This window comes from Nematolebias whitei, chromosome 5 (assembly GCF_014905685.2).
Source record: "Nematolebias whitei isolate Nwh7 chromosome 5, NemWhi1, whole genome shotgun sequence".
NCBI classification, from domain to species: Eukaryota; Metazoa; Chordata; class Actinopteri; order Cyprinodontiformes; family Rivulidae; genus Nematolebias; species Nematolebias whitei.
This window is the reverse complement of record NC_056502.1, coordinates 29,018,480-29,040,546: the sequence shown is the minus strand read 5'-3', so window position 1 is coordinate 29,040,546 and position 22,067 is coordinate 29,018,480. Positions and strand designations below refer to the sequence as shown.

The 22,067-nt window shown below is 39.6% G+C and overlaps 1 protein-coding gene across 1 annotated transcript in view; it reads right to left on the bottom strand.

Moving 5' to 3' along the window:
* Positions 1-22,067, bottom strand: part of grb10b (growth factor receptor-bound protein 10b) — a 125,877-nt gene that overhangs the window by 13,670 nt on the left and 90,140 nt on the right. The window contains exon 6 of the mRNA XM_037676404.1: positions 4,063-4,219. Coding sequence (XP_037532332.1) covers positions 4,063-4,219 — 157 coding nt within the window. The remainder of the gene's footprint in view (positions 1-4,062; positions 4,220-22,067) is intronic.

Here is a 22,067-nt window from a genome sequence, read left to right as displayed (position 1 = left end):
CCCCCCCCCCCCCCAGCAACACCACTCCCCTCCTCCACCCCCACTCCTGTCATAGTGAAACTGGAGTTGCACAATTGAAGTTCTGTCACTTCTTCAACCATTTATTTTCTTTCACAGAAAATTAAACTGCAACTTCTCAACAATTTTAGCAACACTGTTTGGGTGTAAGGGGCATGAAATATTACAGAGCACCTCTAACTCTTTTTATTACAAATTATTTGGCGTGTCTTCCTCCGTTTATTCCCTCCACCACGACTCATCCTTTCCTTTCCGCTCCATCCTGTTGCCCGATGAGTCAGCCCTGTTTAAAGTGTGACTCAACCTGGCAGCTCGAACTCCCTCAGCCAAAGCTGTTGACCTTTCTGAACAGATGAGCTGAGGTCAGTATCAACCCCCCACCCCCAAAAGGGCCAATTCATCCTTTTCCAGCAGTGAACCCACAATGGACAGTGACAGGAATATACAGGAAGAAGAATAAGCTCTTTCCCAACACCGTACAGTTCTTTAAGCCCCTGGTGCAGTTTATGGGGCACAACAAATTACGAGAGGCGGTTCCACCCACATCACATTTAAACTTACATTCTTCATTTATTTAGTTAAAAGGACAATCAATATTTAAATGGATATTTAGTTTTGAATGCAATCTGAAACTTTTGTAGATGGATTGAAAACAGAACGATGGAGTCCAACCAGAACTATCAAAGAGTATCACGTTATACGCTCATTGACAAACTATTGTACAGCAATCTGTAGCAAAGGCCAGCAGAGCCAGAGACCTTGTTGATTGGTGACCCTGACCTCGGAGCTGGGGTGATAAAAAGTATTTCACTCCGTCTAGTGACGATGCATTTATCTATGACGTATAAAAACAGTGGCAATGTATTTAAACGTCATTTTAATTGATTTAAAGACAATGAGCTACTCAACATTCAACTACCGTTGTGCTTTTTGATGCTTTTACATGTTAAATTGTATTTCATAACATTTCCACATAACCCAACTTCCAAAGATCCTAACTATCCCTCTAAACGTAAAGGCCTTTAATCAAAGTCGTCAGCAACAATGCAGGAAGCTGTAAACAAGCTATCAGTGTCTGAAACATCACATTCACCATGCCCCTGATATACAACGGCAGCCATTTTTCGTAGCGTATAACGCAGAAAACTTTCAATTTTAACAAAGAATAAATATGCTGCAGCTTTATTGTATGTAATTTACAGAAACCTGTGCACTCTGAAGTCAGATGAGTGGTAATTGCCCAGGAGAAAATAATCCAGGTGCTTGATAATAGAAGGAGACCTGTAATAAAAGCATGATTTCATCACAACAAGGCCGCCTGACTGTTTTGACAGCCCTGAGCTGGCAGCAGGCTCCACACAAGTAAGCAGATCATGATGGATGGTGAAATATTAGGTTAGAGCTTTGGGACCTCGCCACTTTGAATAATGCAATATATTTTGGAGAAGTTTCCTCGCCTGAAAGCCTAACAGGCAGCACGAAAAGTACCCCGACATGAGCTGTCAGCTGAAACAGCAGGAAGGAATATGTTTTCTCTCTTTCTGCAGCGAGTTTCAGAAACTCGGCTCCGTTTTACAGCTACACCCCTTCTCTCCAACAGCTGTTTCACTGTGCACGGAGCACAGGCTCCACTTGTCTCCTGTAAGTGTTTTATAATTGCCCCCTCCTCGAGGGGAGGCTGGGGGGTTTGAACATGAAGTTGGCTGAAACTTTCCGAGACAGGTTGAACGCAAAAACTTTCCTCACACAGATGTAAGAGTAAACTTTTCTGTTACAGTTTCCTACTATTTGGACTTAATGATACTGTCACTTTACAAATTTTTTTATTTTTTTGTATTTTACGACTAGTTCAAGTTTAGAACTTTTAACCACATTAGACGCCAAGTTCGGCAAAATAAATTACTTTCCCTTCTAGGATTGAACTTTCAAACACGTTTCCGCCGACAATACTAATGAGCGGTACACTGATGTGCCCGTCGCTGAGGGGATTTGAATAGTGAATGTTTGCAGTTTTCAAGATGAGTGTTTTTCTGGACTGGAATTGAACAGAGGATGTAAGTAAACCTTAATGTTTTTGGTGCAAGAGATTCCAGTGTATAGGAGTTACACTGAGGAGAAGAACAGAGGGAGCTTTTTTCTTGTCTGAGGCAGCGCAGAGTGACAGATCCTGGAGAGAGACAGTTTATCCAACACCAGGTGCAGTGACAAAGCCAGAGGGTGGCTTAAGGTGGCCGTGGCCCCCATAGATTAATCTTTGGCCAGATAAATAGATAATATTTGAGGAAACTATATTTTTCAGCAATATAAAAACTAGAAAGCATAGTTTCCTCAAATGATAGGGATGGCTGGTTAGCATGGCCATCTTGGGTTTTGACATGGCAACCTAATTTTCTATAGTGACTTATCTTTTTTTTTTTCACGTTATCATGCACACAAGATGGACAGATGGTCAGAATTTCCAATTTTCAAAAAGAAAACTAAAATGAACAGTTAATCAAATTTAGTGCTAAATATATAAACAAAATAAAAATAATTATTAGTAGTTAGTAGAGTGATCTGTATTTTTATTTTATTATTTTTTTTTTTGGGGGGGGGGGCTCTAATGTGTATAATAAATAAATAAATAAATAAAAAGTTTTTAAACAGCAGATCTAAAGGGTTAGGCAAACCCTGACACAGAGATGTGAAAGTTGAGAACGGTTTTGTTTTGCTGATCATCAGTTACATCACATCTCCTGAGCCGTAACCATCAATTACCCCCACCACCATCCAATTCTGCAGAAACCTCGCCCATTTCCAGCAGTCACTGTGCAAGAGGCAGGGACACCCTGGACAAGTCTACAGTCCCTAAATGGGACACAGAGACAAACGAGACAAACAACCATTCACTCATTGGGGCAACTTGGAGTTACCAAAGATCCTAACATGTTTTTGATCTGAAACTGGATTCCCAAGAACGAAAGAAAAAAAAAACACAAACACAAGGAAAACATGTAAACTCCACACAGAAAGAACCTCAGTCAAGATGTGAACCTGTAACCTTCTTGTTGTGAGGTCACATCTATGACCACTGTACCACTGTATAACCAAAATAAAGAAATGTGTAAACATTACTAATTTTAATTAAACACTCATATCCAGTGGCTTTGTGCTGAAAATGTAGTCAAATACAATCCCCTCTTCCAATTCCTGTACTGTCAAAGAGCCAACACTTGTTGGCGTTTTCCTTTCAGCTGCACTCTTTTTCAGGGGTCACCACTGTGATCGAACTTTGCACACAACCTGGACTCAAACCTGCAGCCTCCGGATTACAAGAATGCAGCACTAACCTTTGAGGTACCGCGGCCCCAAACAGCCAACAGCAGATTACTCGTGAATGATTCAAAGGGTCCTAATTGTCAGTTTCAGACAGTCGAAGCACCACATTGTGTGTTTTTATGTGGACCTGAGGAGAGTTTCTGCAGCTTCAAACTCTGGGAGCAGCTCCTCCCACTTACAGCAAATGAGCCGTTTACTCAGGAGGGGAAAAAAAAACTGAAACCAAACATGAAACACTTTTCAATTTTCTTTAAATATGTTTTAACCTAAACCAAATGTGCAATAGCAGTTCTATGAAACAGAAAAAAACATTTTAAATAACTCTCACACGCTTCTACTTAGACCAGTTAACGACCACACATTTTAATTAAATTTCCAACCTTCAGCTCATCTACTTTTCATTCAGCAGCAACTTTATAAAAACCTCACTCAGTTCTTTCTTGGACAGCAGCCTTTCACGGACTCAATGTGTTATTTTAATTAGTCCATGGGATGTTACGGCTTCCGCTATTTAATACACACCTGCTTTAAAAAGTACCTGCGTGAGAATATGCGCCTGAACCATCGGTCCAAGCGTGCATCCATGCATGCATTCAGCTCATTCAGAGGAATGCACCTGTCAGTAATTACACCGCGTGTCCCGACCCACCCATCGGCGAATGAGCGGGTTAATGAGTGTGAGCGTGTGTGTCTATGTGGGTGTGTTTTTGTTGCTCTGACTCTTACCTAGCCCTAAGAGAGGGTGGTGTTCAACAAGAACCCAACTGTTGTCATCCACACAATGGCTTTTATATACCAGGAGCTGGCACAGGTCCCGGGCTGTCATGTCAGCTGGGATCTCCACCACTTTACCAACGCCATCTTCACTGAAGATCTTCACGATCTACAACAAGAAAAGAAATGGAATAATCAGACAAGAAGTAAACATAGTTGGATAAACATGAGAAATATTCTAAACAAGAAGTGCTCCGGTGTCCCTCGTCGATGAGGGATTTGAATAGTGAATGTTTGTAGTTTTCAAGATTTGTGTTTTTCTGGACCAGTGGCGCCTCCAGATTTTTATTTTTTTTTGATAGGGTGGCCATGTGGTGGTTATTGAAAAACATGGGGTGGCACAACAAAACCAAAAGTCAAAAAATAATTTCAGAAATTCTATTATTTCTTTAGAATAGACATTACTTATTGAGAAAAGTACTGTCATTACTCAATTTTTTGAAGCTGGTCTTCTCCTACAATAAAATGTAAAAAAATTAATTAAACGTTTTGCACATAACCTCCTGAGACCCTGCATCCTGATGCTGAAGACATTAGTTTTAGACCAGTCGTCCTTATTCAGGGGAACTCGATTTTTGGTTTAGTTTTTAATGTTAATTAATTCCATTATCTTTACCTTTTTCTTCTTTTCAGGTAGCGGGGGGTCACTGGGGCCCATATCCAGCAGTCACTGTGCAAAAGGCGGGATACACCCTGGACAGGTTGCAAGTCCATCACAGGGTCACATTTAACACTTTTCCACTGTATCAACTCTCATCGTTAACGCCACACACAATACCAGTTAAGGGCCGGTGCCGATTCTGACGTAAGCAGACAGCAGCTGTTGATTGGCCCACTGACCAATGTGCTGAATGATGACAAGGAAACATTCCTTTCCACTGTTGCCTTTGTGCTATCTCAGCATGAGCGACTGCGACAAAATGAAGACTCAACGCAATCTGCTGGCTTCCTTCCTGAGATAACTTTACTATGGTAATTTGTATTCATAATGCATGTTTATATATGTGAATGGTTTTTTTTCAGTGCCCTGCGATAACTTATGTTGTGACTTGACGTTATATAAATAAACTGAATTGGAGCTACATTACTGGATGACCCGACCAGAAAAACTACAAAACCACATCTGGACCTCCACTTCCTCATTGTGTTGAAGGACGGTGCCACAAGAAATGAGCGCATTTACCGAGAGACATGGGAGATGATGGCACAGCATGGCTACTCCTGGACTTACAACAGTGCTGTGACAAGCTAAAAAAATTGAAGGCCAATTATAGGGCGATTAAAGACCACAACGAGCGGACTGGCTCAAACACAATGACTTGTTACGATCCCACCCACAGAGCGGGAAAACAAGTCATATCTACATCTGAGAGGAACCTATAAGACGAGAGTCGAGTGGAGTCGCACTTATCAATGGCAAAGCAGCTATAGAGACAAACACACATTCACTTCTCTCACCTAGGGACACTTCATAGTTACTAATGAACCTAACATGCATGTTTTTGGTCTGTGGGAGGAAATCGTAGAAAACTGATGCAAGGAGAGAACATGCAAACTCCACCCAGAAAGGTCCCCAACCAGCTCTACCAACTGTGCCACCCTTTAAATAATAATAATAATAAAATCTATTTATAGTTTACACTCCTTATTTGCTCAATAACAATGTTTGCTTTTATGTTATGAGGTTCTACTAATCCTAAACAGTCGTGCAAAATTAAAACAGCAAGAGGAAGGATAAAGCTGTTTAGCTGGGGGTGGACACAAATATTTTAGGGGTGGCAACTGGAAAAAAAATTTCCAATCTAAAAAATAAAACTAGGTTTAGATCAAGAATGAACTGGAGATAGACCTATTAATTACCAGTATTTTTTTTAGAATACTTTAGGCTTACAAGTTTTTCTAAGGTTTGTTAATTATATGCGTACTTTAGTCAAACAGTTATTTGTATAATTTGTTAAATGACTGACCCAAAATTATACAAGGGTGTTATACTGTATATTGACCATCGGCTTCCATCGGTCAAAGTAAAACTCAGATCGGTCGACCTTCACGTCTAACAACTGAGATTTCTAAAATCCTGCCTAAAAGGGGGCTGAAGCCCGTAATTTTCCTTAAACACTTGCACAGACTTTATCATATAACACCCTATGAACTACAGCACGGACAAGCTTGTCATTATGACATACAATAGAACAGAACAGATGCTCAGGACTGTGCAGTAATTGTGGCATTAGAAATCACAGAGAAGCGTCTTTTCTGGGTGAGATCTAGAAACAAATATACCGTAGTGCATAACAAGCATCTGCTCGTGTAAACACAAAGACTCGAACTCTGTGTATAACCACAGGTCCAGCTGTTTGAAGACAACATTTCTGCATGGTGGACGCTTTAAATTCAACATGGACGCTCACTTTTTAAAACTTGAGGCTGTTTAGTTGAATCATTTATGATGTTTTATCCACAAAACTAAGAATAACGCATCTTATCCCACCTGGTAATTGAAACATTAAAAGTTATATATTTATCAGTTCAAATTATGCAAGTTTTGACAATAATGCATCATTTACTGAACAGGTAAAGCTCCATCTTTGTAAAAAGCATCTCATCTATAGGCAAACTGCACCAAAGTGTAAGCTCTACAAGTAAACTGTCCAAAATGTACTTATAATAAAGTCTATGGGTTTTTTTTTTTTTTGGTTAAAAAGAAAATCTGAGAAAACGCATATCTAATGGTTCACAGAGGAGAAAAGGTTCCTGTCAACTCCAGGATCCATTAACAATAATAAACACAAACTACTCTCACAACATAATGGCAAATTATCTTTATTTGTGTACAAATCTAGCTTTAAGTGGCACAGTCCGCTCAAAACTAACCTGTTTCAATCAAGCCTGAATCAGTTAACTAAAGCTAAAATGTTTTTTTTACAAGTTTGTTCAAATCTTGAAAAATGAAAATTGACTATAAAAGTACAAACACGGTGAATTTATTGCCTCCAGTTAAGTGTGGCAGCACTTCAGAGTGAATCAAACTAATTACAAAGATTTTTTAAAAGCCCACAGACACATAAGGGAAGAAGTCAAAGGCTGAAGGAGAGGTCTTACCTCCACGGCCCGCAGTAAGCAGCAGTCCGGGGAACACGAAGGCATTTTTGGACGGAGTCTGGCTCACACTCGCACAAAAAGGGAAGATATAATAAAAATGTAAAAGCCCACAGCTGACAGTGCTGCTGTCTACAACATGACTCAGTCTCTCTCAAGGCCGCCTGCAGATTAGAAACTAAAAGAAAAGCTGAGGATCCGTCTGTGAGAATGAAAGCTGGAGCAGAGACAGAGCCAGGCAGTGGAGGATGGCAGCAGGTAGAGCGCACAGCTTCTCCGGCCGGCTCAGTCTAACAACTAGCGCTCTTCCTCTCCTTCCTTTCCTCTCCCTCCCCCTCACAAAGGCTTCCAGCTTCAGCCACAGGCAGTCTGAATCCACACACTCACCCACCAATCACAAGCCTGCAGAGGGCTGATGTAATCATTCCCACACAGACACACACACCCCTGAGAGCCACACACACTCCAGAAGACACACAGACGCACAGTCATGCACAGACGCAGCAAACTTTTTCAGCCCTCTCCGAGCTCTCCGCCTCAGGTTCTTTTTCGAGCTCGATGCAGGAGGGACGACTTGAGGAGGGCGTGGGGCAGCGAGGAGGAGCGAGGACAGGAAGGACACAAAGTTGGACTTGAAGAGGACTTTTCTTTCCTCTCCTTCCTCTCCCTGCAGTCCTACCTTCTCCCCTCCTGTGGCTAAACTTTGACGAGTCCTTACAGAGAAAAAGATACGAAAACTAAAAGTGGAGAAGCACTTGCCCTATTTTTAGTGGCCTGTGCCAACCCAAAACAAGACAGCCCTCATTCCACCTTTGAACTGTAGACTTAATTCAGCTTAAAAGACACGACATCCTTCGCTTAAAGTAAATAAATGTGCACGTGTGAAAGAATGCACGCACAAAAAGTTATTATTTTACTGCAAAGGGGAAACTTGAACATGCATAAAAGCAAGTATGTGTGGGTCAATGGGGGAGGGGGGGCATGAGAAACTGACACAGACGGATGTGCGAAGCGAAGGAAAACGAGTGGGAAGCAGAGAGAAGTGAGAGACACAGTCTGGTGACACACTGCAGCAAAATGTGGAGTATGAATGCCGTCCACTGTTGACTACATATCTGGACTCACAGCTGCACTCCCCCCGCCTCCTTAGCTGCCAATACACTCCCAGGTCCTCCATCAGGGGAAAGCCCAAGTAAATCCTTCACACAGTGCCACAAAGTTCAGAGCTGATCCCTCAGCTCAGATAAGAAGTTCAACATTTAATTGTTGCCTTTATCAAACAGATCAGTTGTGAGTTGGAAAGCTGTCGGTGCGTTCACACGACGCTGAAAAGGAGGAAACGCAGCACAATGACCTGGTCTGACACAGGAGGTTGGACAGGTTTAACATGAGTCACGGTTCAAAATGACAAAAGGATTACCACAGAGCTGTCGCTGCATAATCGTCTTTTCTGTTGACACACGTTGGACTGAAACGTTTGGTTCAAGTCAAGGCCCGAGCAGGAAACGTTTGTTCTGCTCCACAGAGCTGCGTGTTGTAGAACATGAGATGTGGAGGATGAGGATATTAGTTGTTTTCACCTCTCAACACAAAGATCACCACCTGTCCATGTGTCTCAGCCTCTCTGCCTCCATCATCTAAACAAGCAGTACACAGATGTTCCTCGTTCTGATGGAGTTGAATCATGAATGTTTGTAGTTTTCAAGATGGAGTGTTTTTCTGGACTGGAATTGAACAGGGAATGCAAGTAGACCTAAATGTTTTTGATACAAGATATTCAAGCGGAGAAGTTGCACTGTGAAGAACAGATGGAGTTATTTTTATTTTTTCGCTCGTGTGAGACCAGGCAAATTGGTGGAGCCAAGGGGTGGCCAATGGTGGCCTTGGCCTTCATAAATTATTCTTCAGCCATCCTAAGGGCCACCCCAATCATTTGAGGAAACTATTCTTTGAAAAATCTAAAAACTAGAAAACACAAGTTTCCTCAAATAAGGGTTTGTGCATATGCATAATGGTATATATACACCGGTACATATATATTTTGGTAGCCATCTTGGATTTTGACTTGGCAACCCAATTTCTAATAATGGCCTTTCTTACATTTACACGCAGGCGCACACCAAAATGGAAGACAACACTTTGCTTATTTTTTGATGTTATTCAGCTCAAAAGGTTAACATTATATATATATATATATATATATATATATATATATATATATATATATACACACGTACAGAGGCAGCCATCTTGGATTTTAACATGGCAACCCAATTTTAGTTGCTACAGTAGATGTAGCTAGACAAAAAAATGGAAGGCGGTTCCTCCATTATTTTTCAAATAATCATGCACAATTGGAGGGTATTTCCAGTTCTTCTTCGCTCTGCGACGGGGGACAACAAGGTGGGGGCATCAAGGACGGTCTCCCTACGTCTGGTTGGCCATGTTAGGTGTGCATCATCACACACTGATGTTGAGAATGCAATCAAATGTGCAGAGATCAAAGACTCCAGGTTTAAAAAATTAAAATAAAAATTTAAAACACCACAAATCACACAACAGTACAGCTTACACATCAGTAAACTTGTTTCTGTGTGAATGCATGAAAATCAGATCTTATGTAATCAGAGACACACCGTCACACGACTGCAGAACTAATAAAGATTAATTATATGTTCCCACGTCAGACATGCAGCAGGTGCTGAATGCTCCATTTAACTTTACAAAAGCCAACACTATTGAAATAGATTATGTAACTTCAAAGCAAAAATCAAGAGATGAAACTGGCACAAAGAGAGCGGTGGAGGAAAATCAGGACAGAGTGTAGGAAGCTGTAGGAGTGAGCAGTACAGAAGAGAGAGAAGAGGCCACCATGAAGTCCCCCACAGGTTTGTGGATGCTCATTCTGCAGTCCTGATTCTGGAGCTAAATGTGGCCATTTCAGAGGACACTTCACCTCCTCCAGGTTATGTGCTTAAAGCTGCACTTTCTGCACAATTTTAAGCAAATACAGTCATAGATGAGCTTCTAGATATTCACCATGAATGTGGAAATTAACTGTCAAGATGGGAAAGTTCATGTTTAACACGTTTTATTGATTTGGTGCATCTTGTTTGTCAGTTTTTCAAAAGAATTGGAATAGACAAACAAAAACAAATAAACTGCTCTGTCTGATGTTCAGGTCTCTCTTGTAAATGAGTCCTCGAGGCTCAATGGGATTTACCTGTCTAAATAAAGGTTGAATGAATGAAAAATGTTACTGAACAGTTTGAGGTTTGAATTATAAAATTCACATATAATGCTAGTCTGAGGTCAACGAGCAGTATGACGATGTCCCCCGTCCTGATGGATTTGAATAGTGAATGTTTGTAGATTTAGTATTTTTGAGTGTTTTTATGGACTGGAATTGAACATGGGATGTAAGTAAACCTTAATGTTTTTGGTGTAAGATACGGGTCGGAGTTGCACTGAACAGAGGCACCATCATTTTTTGTTTGTGTGTGAGGGAAGGTGCTCTGATAGAGCCCATTGGTGGCCTTTGCCACCCAAAACATTTGAAGAAACTACATTAAGACAATATAAAACAAGAACTAGAAACTAACAGAAGGATTATTCACGGGCAAAGAAATCTGATGACCACACACTTAAACTTATGATGAAAAAAATCAGGTTAAGCTTTTAAATCAGTCCTGATTTAGACGGAGGAGCAGCGCAGAGCAACTCAACCCCTCCGATGACTCAGGTCTGATAACTGCCCTCTGATGTAATGCCTCAGGGAGAATCTGAAAGCTTCGAGCAACAACACTCCATCAGACACGCAGGCACCCAGACAAGCTAATACACACAGAAGCACTTTAAAGTATCCTGCAGAAATTCTCCACACTTCAGCTTCTGCACACGTAAAACACGTTCCTCACACAGGCCCTGGAATGACTCAACAGATACAGGAGAATCACGAGACAAAGACAAACCCAAGCGTGTCCGGCTGCGTGTGTGAGCATGCCCAGCAGCCAGCGCACACACATTTCTGAACCTCCTCAAGTCTATAAATAGTTCAGCTGGCATTACATTCATGTTATGAGGCATTACATCAGACAGGAGTTACTAAAAGACTGTTAGCCATTAGACATACAATCCTGCACCCACATCAGGAGCCATTAGCGTCGAGCTATGTGAAGCATTTGAAAGCAACCTGGACAACAGCTGTGTTAGACAGAGGAGTCGGAGGCGTGACCAAACTCCAAACCACAGTTTGAAACAAAAACAGAGGTTTGTAGATACTTAAGGCTTCAAATGTCTGGTCAAAGTATCAAATTCAATCTCGATGTTGAAGCCAGCTCTTGTGTCATCTCTTTCTGAAAAACTGAAACAAAAAGGCCTTTTTTTCATTAAGCTAAGCAGAAATATTCTTGCTCCAATCACACTTGAAACTACAGCCTTTTAAAAGAAAAACAAATAAAATAAAAGCATAAATAAAAGCATTCAGCATGAAGTTATACAAAATTAAGAGCCTAGCATTTGTTGAAGGAAGGCATATCGCTCATTTGCCTTCTTTCAAGCCAGAGTTTTAGACTAAGTTATTATGTTAAACTAGAGAAATTGCATTTCCTGAGAAAATGGCAGTGTGAATGCTTATTGCAGAAGAACTTGCTGAAAAACAGCTGAAATTCAGCTGAAATGGAAGAACAAGCCTAAGTTAGCAGAAGGAAGCCGAAAGAACATATATTTGCCGATTAAGGTTTAAATATGCAGAAATCTGAAAAATAAATAAATAAAAGGACATTTTTAAAAAGTTGAAATTAGCATAAAGTAGCTCAAAAGTAGCTTAAAAGGCATAAAGAAACTTAAACTACCAGAAGGACGCACAGGGAACTGAAATGAGCCTCAAAAAATGTGAAATTTGCTGAAAAATATTAAATTAGCATAAAAACAGCTAAATAGTAGCTGAAATAACAGAAAATGTAGAAATAATTTGAAAGGAGCATAACAAGCTTACATTAACATAGGAAAGTTAATTAGGCTGAAAGTAGCAGAAATGACCACAAAAACTTGAATTTATCTGAAAACAGCTAAAATTGTCTAAAAATGCAACCAAGAAAAAAAGCAACTGAAAAGGTAGAAGCTAGAATTAGCAGAACAAAGCAGAAAGAACACGTCTGCTCAATTAGGTTGAAAGAAGCAGAAATTAGCAAAAAAAGTTTAAATTATCTGAAAAAAGCAGAAATTTGCAAAAGAAAATCAGCTGTAGAGTAACTTAAAAAAATCAGAAAGAAGCTTAAATTTCCAGAAATGGAGAGAGCACATTTTTGCTGAATTAGGCTGAAAAAAGTTTAAATGAGTGCAAAAAATGTGGAATTAGGCAAAAAAGCTAAAATTAGCATAAAAATGGCTAAATGGCAGAAAATGCTGAAACTTGCATAAATAAGTTGAAAGGAGTATAACAAACTAAAATTAGCAGAAAGAAGTTAGAAGAAGCACAAAAATGTTGTAGTTAGCAGAAATAATCTGAAAGGATCCCAAAGCAGCTGGAAAAAAAACAGCTGAAAATAGCTGAAAGTAGATGAAAAAAAGTTTAAATTTGCACAAGGAAGCAGAAAGAAGCTGAAGCAGAAAGGAGCAGTAAAAGGTTGTAAACAGATCTAAAGATTTGAAGGATTTAAAATGAGCTCAATTCATTTTCTATGAGAAAAAAATGGCAGAAAAGGCTAAATATTTCAAAAAGCTAAAGTTGCACCAATACCAAAAGTCATAACAGGATTGTCCTGAAAGAGCTGAACGTTTTGATATACGATTTGTTGAAATAGCACAAAAACTGTGGAATGAGAGATGCAGACAAATGTACGAAAGAAAAATGGATCTCAATAGTGTGAATGCTTCATAAACATTCACACAAGAGTATCACATACGGCACATTATACGTCCGTCGACAAACTACTAAACAACAAACAAAGAACTTGTATGATATTTGACCTTGACTTGTGACCTTAGTGTTGAAGCTGGATTGATGAAAAGCATACGGACACGCAGTCTATAGTAATGATGCATGTGTATCAAGTTTTGTTAAATAATCTTGAGCAGATCAGACTTTATGGGCGGGACAAGAGAAAGTTTACAGACGTATGGAGACTATTTAGAATGTCTCGCCTTCGAAGGGCAAATAAAATGAAGTTACAGCCAGTTTGCTAAACCTGAAAAGAAACATCATGCCTTATTGCAGTATCTTGAGTGATCTCACTGAGAGCACGAGTTGTGAATGACTCTCAGCTACTATCACGTCAGGTTTTAGCTCGATATCTGTAAATCCTAATTTAAATCCATTTTTTGTTCATGCTAAGATCAACCCCAGAACACAATCATTACTTTGTGCAAGTTTTATTTAAAATCCATCCAGTGGTTCATGAAATATTTTGCTGACAAATAGCAGTCAACTCTAACAGTTAGTGCCAAAGTTTTAGGCAAAAATATGTTGAGATGACTTTGTACGAGATAAATCTATTTAAAATGGACACAAATATACTTTACTGAATGTCATTTTTAAAAGTTTGTTACATACAATGCATTTCATGTCCTTGCTTGTTCACAACCTCCTCTGTCCTCATGTGATCTCGTCTTTTCACAGGTCAATGGTTTGGCAAAGAGACATTGTCAACTTTTAGCTCTACCCACCACTGCTTTGGTGCTACAAAACCTCGACATGTTTCCAGAATAGAAGTGGAGCTCTTGATTGTCGGATTTGGCTCACACAACCCACTCAGGCCTCGTATTCCCACTAACAAGTACCCTGCCATAAAAGCCCCTCGGACAGTAATGTGGGGCTGTGTGTGGTCCGGGCCGGCCCTGGAAAGGGTCCAGATGATGAGCTGGATTCACAAAAAGCTTGAATGAGCCTCGAACAATCGGCTGTCCCTGCTCAGCACCTGCGGTCCGCCTGGGTGGGAGGCATTAGCTAAGACAACTTTGCTGACTCATGAGGAAGACCCGGTCAACGGTCCCCTTGTCGTCTAATTACAGCGTCAAATTAAGACTCAAGATCTAGAAGCCCAGATAGGCTTCCAGTTCATTAACTTTCCTTCAGCGTGCTTCAAAAACTAAAGCGCAGCTTAATTACACCTCGAGTTTGCGCCAATAACATTATAAGGATACAAAAACAGGTTTAAATTAAATCCAGAGCATTTTTTTCATTCCTGAGTTTTAAACTAAAATGAGCCCGTATTGAAAAATAACTAATTTGATCTAAACTTGAACATAACATTGAACACAAAGTCATGAAATATCACAAGATGTCACTCTGAATATGTGTTATGAATGACTCCTGGTTTCGACAACTTCGTATTTTATCTCAACATCTGTAAAATTGATTAAATTATAGCTATTTCAGTGTTGGTTGTGTTGATCATCTTGAATTAGATTGTCTCTAAAAGTTACTCAGTGACTGAAGTACAGTACTAACCCTGACCCTAACCCAGCCAATGATTAGTATTTCTCTTAAAGTCTTACTGGCCTCGGTCATGGAGCAAAGAGGGGAATTGGAGATACTCTTCGTCCATGCGTCCATCTGTCTTGTGAGCATGATAACTTGATAAACATGTGAGTACAGGTACCAACTTCCACTTTGGTATTTAGCTGCATCTAAGTGTAATGAAAATGGCAGCGCCTCCCATGAGGACGCAGCCTCAGACACCTCCGTTTCCCCATGTCTGTTTAAGTTTTACTCGGACAGGCTGTACTGAAATGTAATTTCGTTGTGCTTCAGTGCAATGACAATAAAGCTAATTCTGATTCTGAAATAACCATTTAAAGTAAGTTGGGTGTGGCAGCCATCTTAAATTGGGTTGACTCCTAAAGTTAAGTAGTTGTAGATGTTTAATGATTATTTCATGCAAGTTTTATTAAAGTCTGTTCAGTTGTTTAGTGAGACATTCAGGTTACATGAGCAAAAACATTATCATCTGTCTGCCTTTTTGTGGGGGCGAAGAGGAGGAGAGACAAACAGAAAAACAAACCTCCAACATAAACTGGAAGCAGCGACCCAACCTCCACTCCTGACACTGACTGTACGGACAGTTTGAACACGACTCTCCGAGTTCTGTGCGTTGGAACAGAAACAAGCACGGTCATGTCTAATTAGTAACTCAGATCATGATTAAAATCTGGGTCAGACATTTGGACCCGCTTCACATAATATTAGGTGATGATATACAGTAAGAAGTAAGTGGGACAACGCTGAGTAAAGCAAGAAAGAAATGCTCTTTTCCTTTTTTGAAAAACTTTGGCTGCAGCACAACTCATTACACTCGGTTTATAATTTATTGGTTCAATGATGTAGAGCTAGTCCTAAAAAAATGTGGCAGTCCTGGGTTGTTTTTTTCCAGGTTTTCTGAAACTGCACAGTAAAGAAACACGATTTCTTTTGTACTTTGTAAATAGGTTTCTTTTGCACTTTTTGGTACTTTATTTTTACTACAGTGTATGCTTTAGTATTTCATGTTTATATAGCGAGTCGAAGCGGCTCATCTCATCCTGAAAATTTTATTGACTGTGTTAACCTGCATATGACAAATAAACAATAAACTTAAACATAAACAAATAAAAGGTGAAATGTGTGTGTGTAATATATATATATATATATATATATATATATATGTATTAGGGGTGCAGAAAAAAATTGTTTTATCGATGAATCTAGATTCTTAGTCCTGGCGATTCTGAAGCGTTTCTAAAGGTCCATAAATCGATTTTAAAATGCATTTAAATTTTATATTTTTCCGCTCCTACTCCCCGTTCGGCCGCTGTAGAATTGAGCCGTGTAGGCCACCGTACAGCAAGCTAGTTAGCCAGCTCCCTTTAACTGAATGGAGCCTGCTAGCATGGAGGAGGGAAACAGCACGATTCAACCCGTCTCTTAGTCTTTAAAAATCATTTCAGATCCTACAATGTTCCGGGGGAAGACAGAGCTTCACAAGAGCACAGTTGTTTACAAGAAGGATAAAATAAAATTGCGGTACAGTATTTTGGAAATATGACAAAATGTGCGGAAGATGAAAGCGAAGCAGCCGACCAGTGAACTCTGCAACAAACTTCCAGGCTTCTCCAAAGGCTGTGAAGATTTCCCTCCATCTCCTGCTGTATCACAAAGGACTTACGATCAGACAGCTCAGTGGAAGGTGAGGGGTTCAGGTTTATTTTTAATACGCTGGATTCAATGTACGTTATTCCTTCATGTAGCAGCTTTTTAATTTTTTTGCGATAAAGCAGCACCACAACTTCACCATGAAACAACAAATGGGAGAAGCTCTGATGCAGCTGCAGCTCAAAGGCAACTGTTTTTTATCATATTATACTAAAACTTATAGACAAGTTTTACAACAAACTTTATGTAATTAGTCTTTTTAACAGGTTGGAGAGGACAGATGAGACACAACGCCTGGAGCCAGTTATAAATGATACAGTTTATGGTTTATAAATTATAGTTCAGAAGAGATTTTGTGCAAACTTGCACAGGTTTTGAAATTTTGTTAAAGATTTACTAAATATGAATCAATATGGTAAAGACTGAAGTCTGTATATTTCATATTAGGTTAAGTTTTGAAAATATAACAAATGTTAGAACAATATGGTTAAAAATAACTGAAGTTTGTATTTTATGTTGAGTTAAAGTACTATGTTAGGCTGAAGTCTGTTTACTTTTATATTTATATATTTTGAATTATTTGTCTGTGATGGACTGGAGACCTGTCCAGGGGTCCCCCGCCTCGCACACGGTGATGGCTGGATATGGGCACCAGTGACACCAGTGACTTGAAAAGGAAGAAGTGGCTAAAGATGATGGATGGATGAATTATTTGTTCCTACATTTTTATTTTATTTTTATTTTTTTATTCAGGCAACTAAACTAACCTAATTCTGGCAATTTAAGTTACAAAATTTTATGCACTCCTATATTTTTTCCTATTTTTGGTATAAATATAAAATAAATCAAAGGTTTGATAAAGTAAGGAACCTAAAATGATTTTTAAATAAATGGTCTATTGGTTTACATTGTTGTTTAATCTTTTCAGCTTGTCAGTTACATATACATTATAATTGAAACAAAATTTATGACCATATCAATAGAAAAATAGCTTCTGAATCGAAAATCGATCTTGAATCATATCGTGACACCAAAAATCGGAATCGAATTGGATCACCAGACACAGAGATTTGCACCCCTAATAAATACATATATATATATATATATATATATAATAAATTCAGTAAATTAAAAATGTGCAATTAAAAACCTGTAAATTGTACTGTACATATCACAAAGGTAGGGGATTAAGTCTTTTAGCAAATGAATCCTGAACCACTGGACAGATTTTAACAGATGTAAATCTACAATTGATTATCCCTTGGAGTCAGCCTGATTTAAGATCCAATCCAACTTTCTTTATAAAGCACTTTAAAAACTATACAGGACCAAAGTGCTGTATAGACAAGTTAAAAAGCACAAAAGGAATAAAATACAAAAAAAAAAAAATGATTAAAAAGACCAACAGCTATGCAATTCCAAAAACAAAATTAAAACAATTAAAGATGGCCGACATAGCTAATTGACCTTGAGCAAACACAAACATGTCTATAACTTGATTAGTTTCCCAGATATTCAGCATAAATTTGATGTGAAAGCAGCCGAGTCTTCCACAAAATAATGTTTCAATGTTTCGTTTCAAACTTTGACCCCGTCTGTTAGTAAAATACCTCATGAACTACTGGATGGATGTCAAACTTTCATAAAGTAATTAGATGAGAATCTAAAATATATATTTTTCAGGCTAAAGTGGCCCTGATCAAACACAAAAATGGCTACAACTCTGTTTGCTTTACCAAGACTGAGCTAAAGTTTGGTGTGGTAGTAGCTGAGAATGATCCCCAACTCTTATTTTGAGCACTAACAGAGTGAGATATATGATTAAATATTTTACATTATATTCATTCCATCAAGAAAATCGGTTGTTTAGGAGTTTTCTAAACTGAGAAACCAAAAAAGTCGGCGCAAAAGCTCATTTGTCGTCCCAGTTGATTGTCAGCCGGTTAAAAAAAATGTCCTTCCAGGCCACTGTTGATCCGAGACGTCTGTCTAATTACAGCAGGAGGACAAAAGGAGGGGCAGAGACACTGTAATTGGACAAACAAAGAATGACATCACTGGCCAGATTTCGTAAATAAAGTGGAAACGGTTCATTTGCTCTGTGGAAACAAAAGTGGCTCGGCGGTCAAAGAGTACAACAAATCGCAGCTGAAGCTGAACTTTCAGGCAGACACGCAAAGAAATCTGAATATAATGAAACATTTAGGGATAGTTTTTATTTCGCCTTCACAGAAGCAGGAAGAGACTCGACTGGTTGTTTTCTGAAAGTTTAAATGTCACTTTTTTTATAACAAAACAAAAATATATAAGAGGGTAGGGGACTTTTTCTTCTTTTTTATCTTTCACTTTAAATAAAAACTGTAGACAAACTTAGACAATTCAAAGCAAAGCTCAAACTATTTTTTTGCAAAAAGCATGCTAACATAGTTCAATATATAATTTCTTATTTTCATTGTTGTAGAACTTGCTTGGCTTTGACTGGTTTTGTATTTTGGCATAATTTCAAAAAATGTAATGCTTCATCAATGAAACTCCTTAAATCTGGCACCATTTTGATGCCTTTGTCATACATTTTAACTTTAAACAAACAATACAAGTTAATTTTCTCATTTTCTCTCCTCATTGAGTTAATTTTTACTTCTTCTCTTGGCCTTTTCCAGCAGCAGTTTCAGAAATCTGAGCTGTCCTACTTTTCCAAAAGAGTGTGAGAGATTTAGAAAAAGAGGAAGGACAGCGAAAGGGCAAAAAGAGAGAGAAATGCAGTCTTCATGACCTACTTGAGTCCAAAAGCTGGCCGGTTGAAATGCCCACAGGCAGCAGTGTGGCTGTCTTTGTGCAACACCTGAACACAAACTCATTTCTTTTGCATGAGCACAACTGAACGCCTGACAAAAAACAAACAATGAATCTTGTACAAGATTACTGATGGTATACCTAAAATCACCAAACACACACAACTGTTTAAAAATGCTTTATGTAACACTGTGGCAATCAAGACAAAGTAACACAAGATTTTCTCAAAGCTGGAGGAAGTTAAAACTAAATCCGGACCACCAGAATACGTGGCTGAAAACCAAGCTATCGTCACTATCCAAAGTTCATCACTGCTCACAAGACCACACTGCTAACAGAACTTCAATGCTAACAGGACAGAGCTACTAACAGGATCATGCTGCCAACAGTATCATGCTAATAGGACCATGCTACTAACAAAACTTCATTGCTAAAAGGACCGAGCTGCTAACAGGATCATTCTGCTAACAGAACCTCATTGCTAACAGAACCGAGCTGCTAACAGGATCATGCTGCTAACAGAACTTCATTGCTTACAGGACCAAACTGCTAAAAGGATCATGCTGTTAACAGGATCATGCTGCTAACAGGACCACACTGCTAACAGAACTTCATTGCTAAAAGGACCAAGCTGCTAACAGGATCATGCTGCTAACAGGACCATGTTGCTAAAAGAACTTCATTGCCAACAGGACCGAGCTGCTAACAGGACCACGCTGCTAACAGAACTTCATTGCCAACAGGACCGAGCTGCTAACAGGACCACGCTGCTAACAGAACTTCATTGCTAACAAAACCGAACTGCTAACAGGATCATGCTGCTAACAGGACCACGCTGCCAACAGGACCACGCTGCTAACAGAACTTCATCCATCCATCCATTATCTTTACCCGCTTATTCCATTTTGGGTCACGGGGGTCGCTGGTGCCCATGTCCAGCAATCACTGTGCGAGGGGCGGGGTACACCCTGGACGGGTCGCAAGTCCATCACAGGGACACATAGAGACAAACGAGACAAACAATCATTCACTCTCTCACTCACACCTCGGGACAATTTAGAGTTACCAATCAGTCTAACATGCATGTTTTTGGTCTGTGGGAGGAAACCGGAGTACCCGGAGAAAACCCACGCATGCACGGAGAAAACATGCAAACTCCACCCAGAAAGGCCCCTGGACCGGGGTTTGAACCAAGGACCTGCTTGCTGAGAGGCAGCAGCTCTACCAGTTGTGCCACTGTGCTGCCCTAACAGAACTTCATTGCTAAAAAAAACGAACTGCTAACAGGATCATGCCGCTAACAGGACCACGCTGCTAACAGAACTTCATAGCTAACAGAACCGAGCTGCTAACAGGATCAAGCTGCTAACAGAACTTCAATGCTAAAAGGACTGAGCTGCTAACAGGATCATGCTGCTAACAGGATCACACTGCTAACAGAACTTCATTGCTAAAAGGACCGAGCTGCTAACAGGATCATGCTGCTAACAGGATCATGCCACTAACAGGATCATGCCGCTAACAGGGCCATGCTGCTAACAGAACCATGCTACTAACAGAACTTCATTGCTTAAAGGACCGAGCTGCTAACAGGATCATGCTGCTAACAGGATCATGCTGCTAACAGGATCACGCTGCTAACAGAACTTCACTGTTAACACAACCGAGCAGCTAACAGGATCATGCTGCTAACACAGCCACGCTGCTAACTTCATTACTAACAAAAATGAGCTGCTAACAGGATCATGTTGCTAACAGGACCACACTGCTAACAGAACTTCATTGCTAACAGAAACAAGCTACTAACAGGATCATGCTGCTAACAGGACCATGCTGCTAAAACAACTTCATTGCTAACAGGATCATGCTGCTAACAGGATCATGCTGCTAACAGGATCATGCTGGAAACAGGATCACGCTGCCAACAGGACCATAGGGATGTGCGATGGCATAAAATTCATATCACGATATGTATTGTGAATGGTGGCGATAACTATATATACCACAATATGTTTTTGGTATAAAACTTGCAATAGCAATGAAAAAAGCATATGGAGTATTTTTGCCATCATTTATTTTGAAAACTGCTATACCACAAAATAATCTCAATTAAGAAAATTCCACCACTAGGTCCAGAGAGTTTTTAAATAATAAACAAATCAAGTATTAGGCTTCTTTCTTGTAGTGCAAAACAGAGCAAAATATATCAAATGTAGTTTAAGCCATATGTTTTAAACAAAAGAATATGTTAACTCTTAACAGTTTCCAGTATTCTCACTTAAGAAATGAACAGCAACAAAGCAGCAAGTGCATGCTGAAAACACTTAACCCTCCAACCCACTAGTGGGCGTATCCTTCCGCTTTAATGGAGAGCTGACACAAAATGGTGACCAGTTTCCACTGTGGCTTTGACCAGAGGGTCTCGCAGTAAAATTACACAACACAGCATTCTTTCCATAGATCAGAGAGCAGGTTTCTCTAAAGCTGACTGCTTAATTTAACTTTCGACGGAGAAAAAAAAAAAAAAAAAAAAAAAATTTGATGGAACACAGCGTTTTGCGCATGCATCCGAATATGGCAACACTATGGCAAGCCGTCCATAGTTAGCTTGTAGCTTCGCTACATAGCTCTCGAAGAAAATACTTTACCACAGCTTACACAAAGTTTTCAACAACAACAACAAAAAAAAAATCTGACATCTCTGATTTTACATCAGACACAGCATTACTGCGGTTAGCCGATAGAAGACAGATCTATATCGTAGGCTAAATTTCTATTGTTTCTACAGTGTACGGTAAATATTGCGCATTTCTACAGGACCATGCTGCTAGCAAGACCACACTGCTAACAGAACGTCATTGCCAACAGGACCAAGCTGCTAACAGGATCATGCTGCTAACAGGACCACACTGCTAACAGTACCATGCTGCAAACA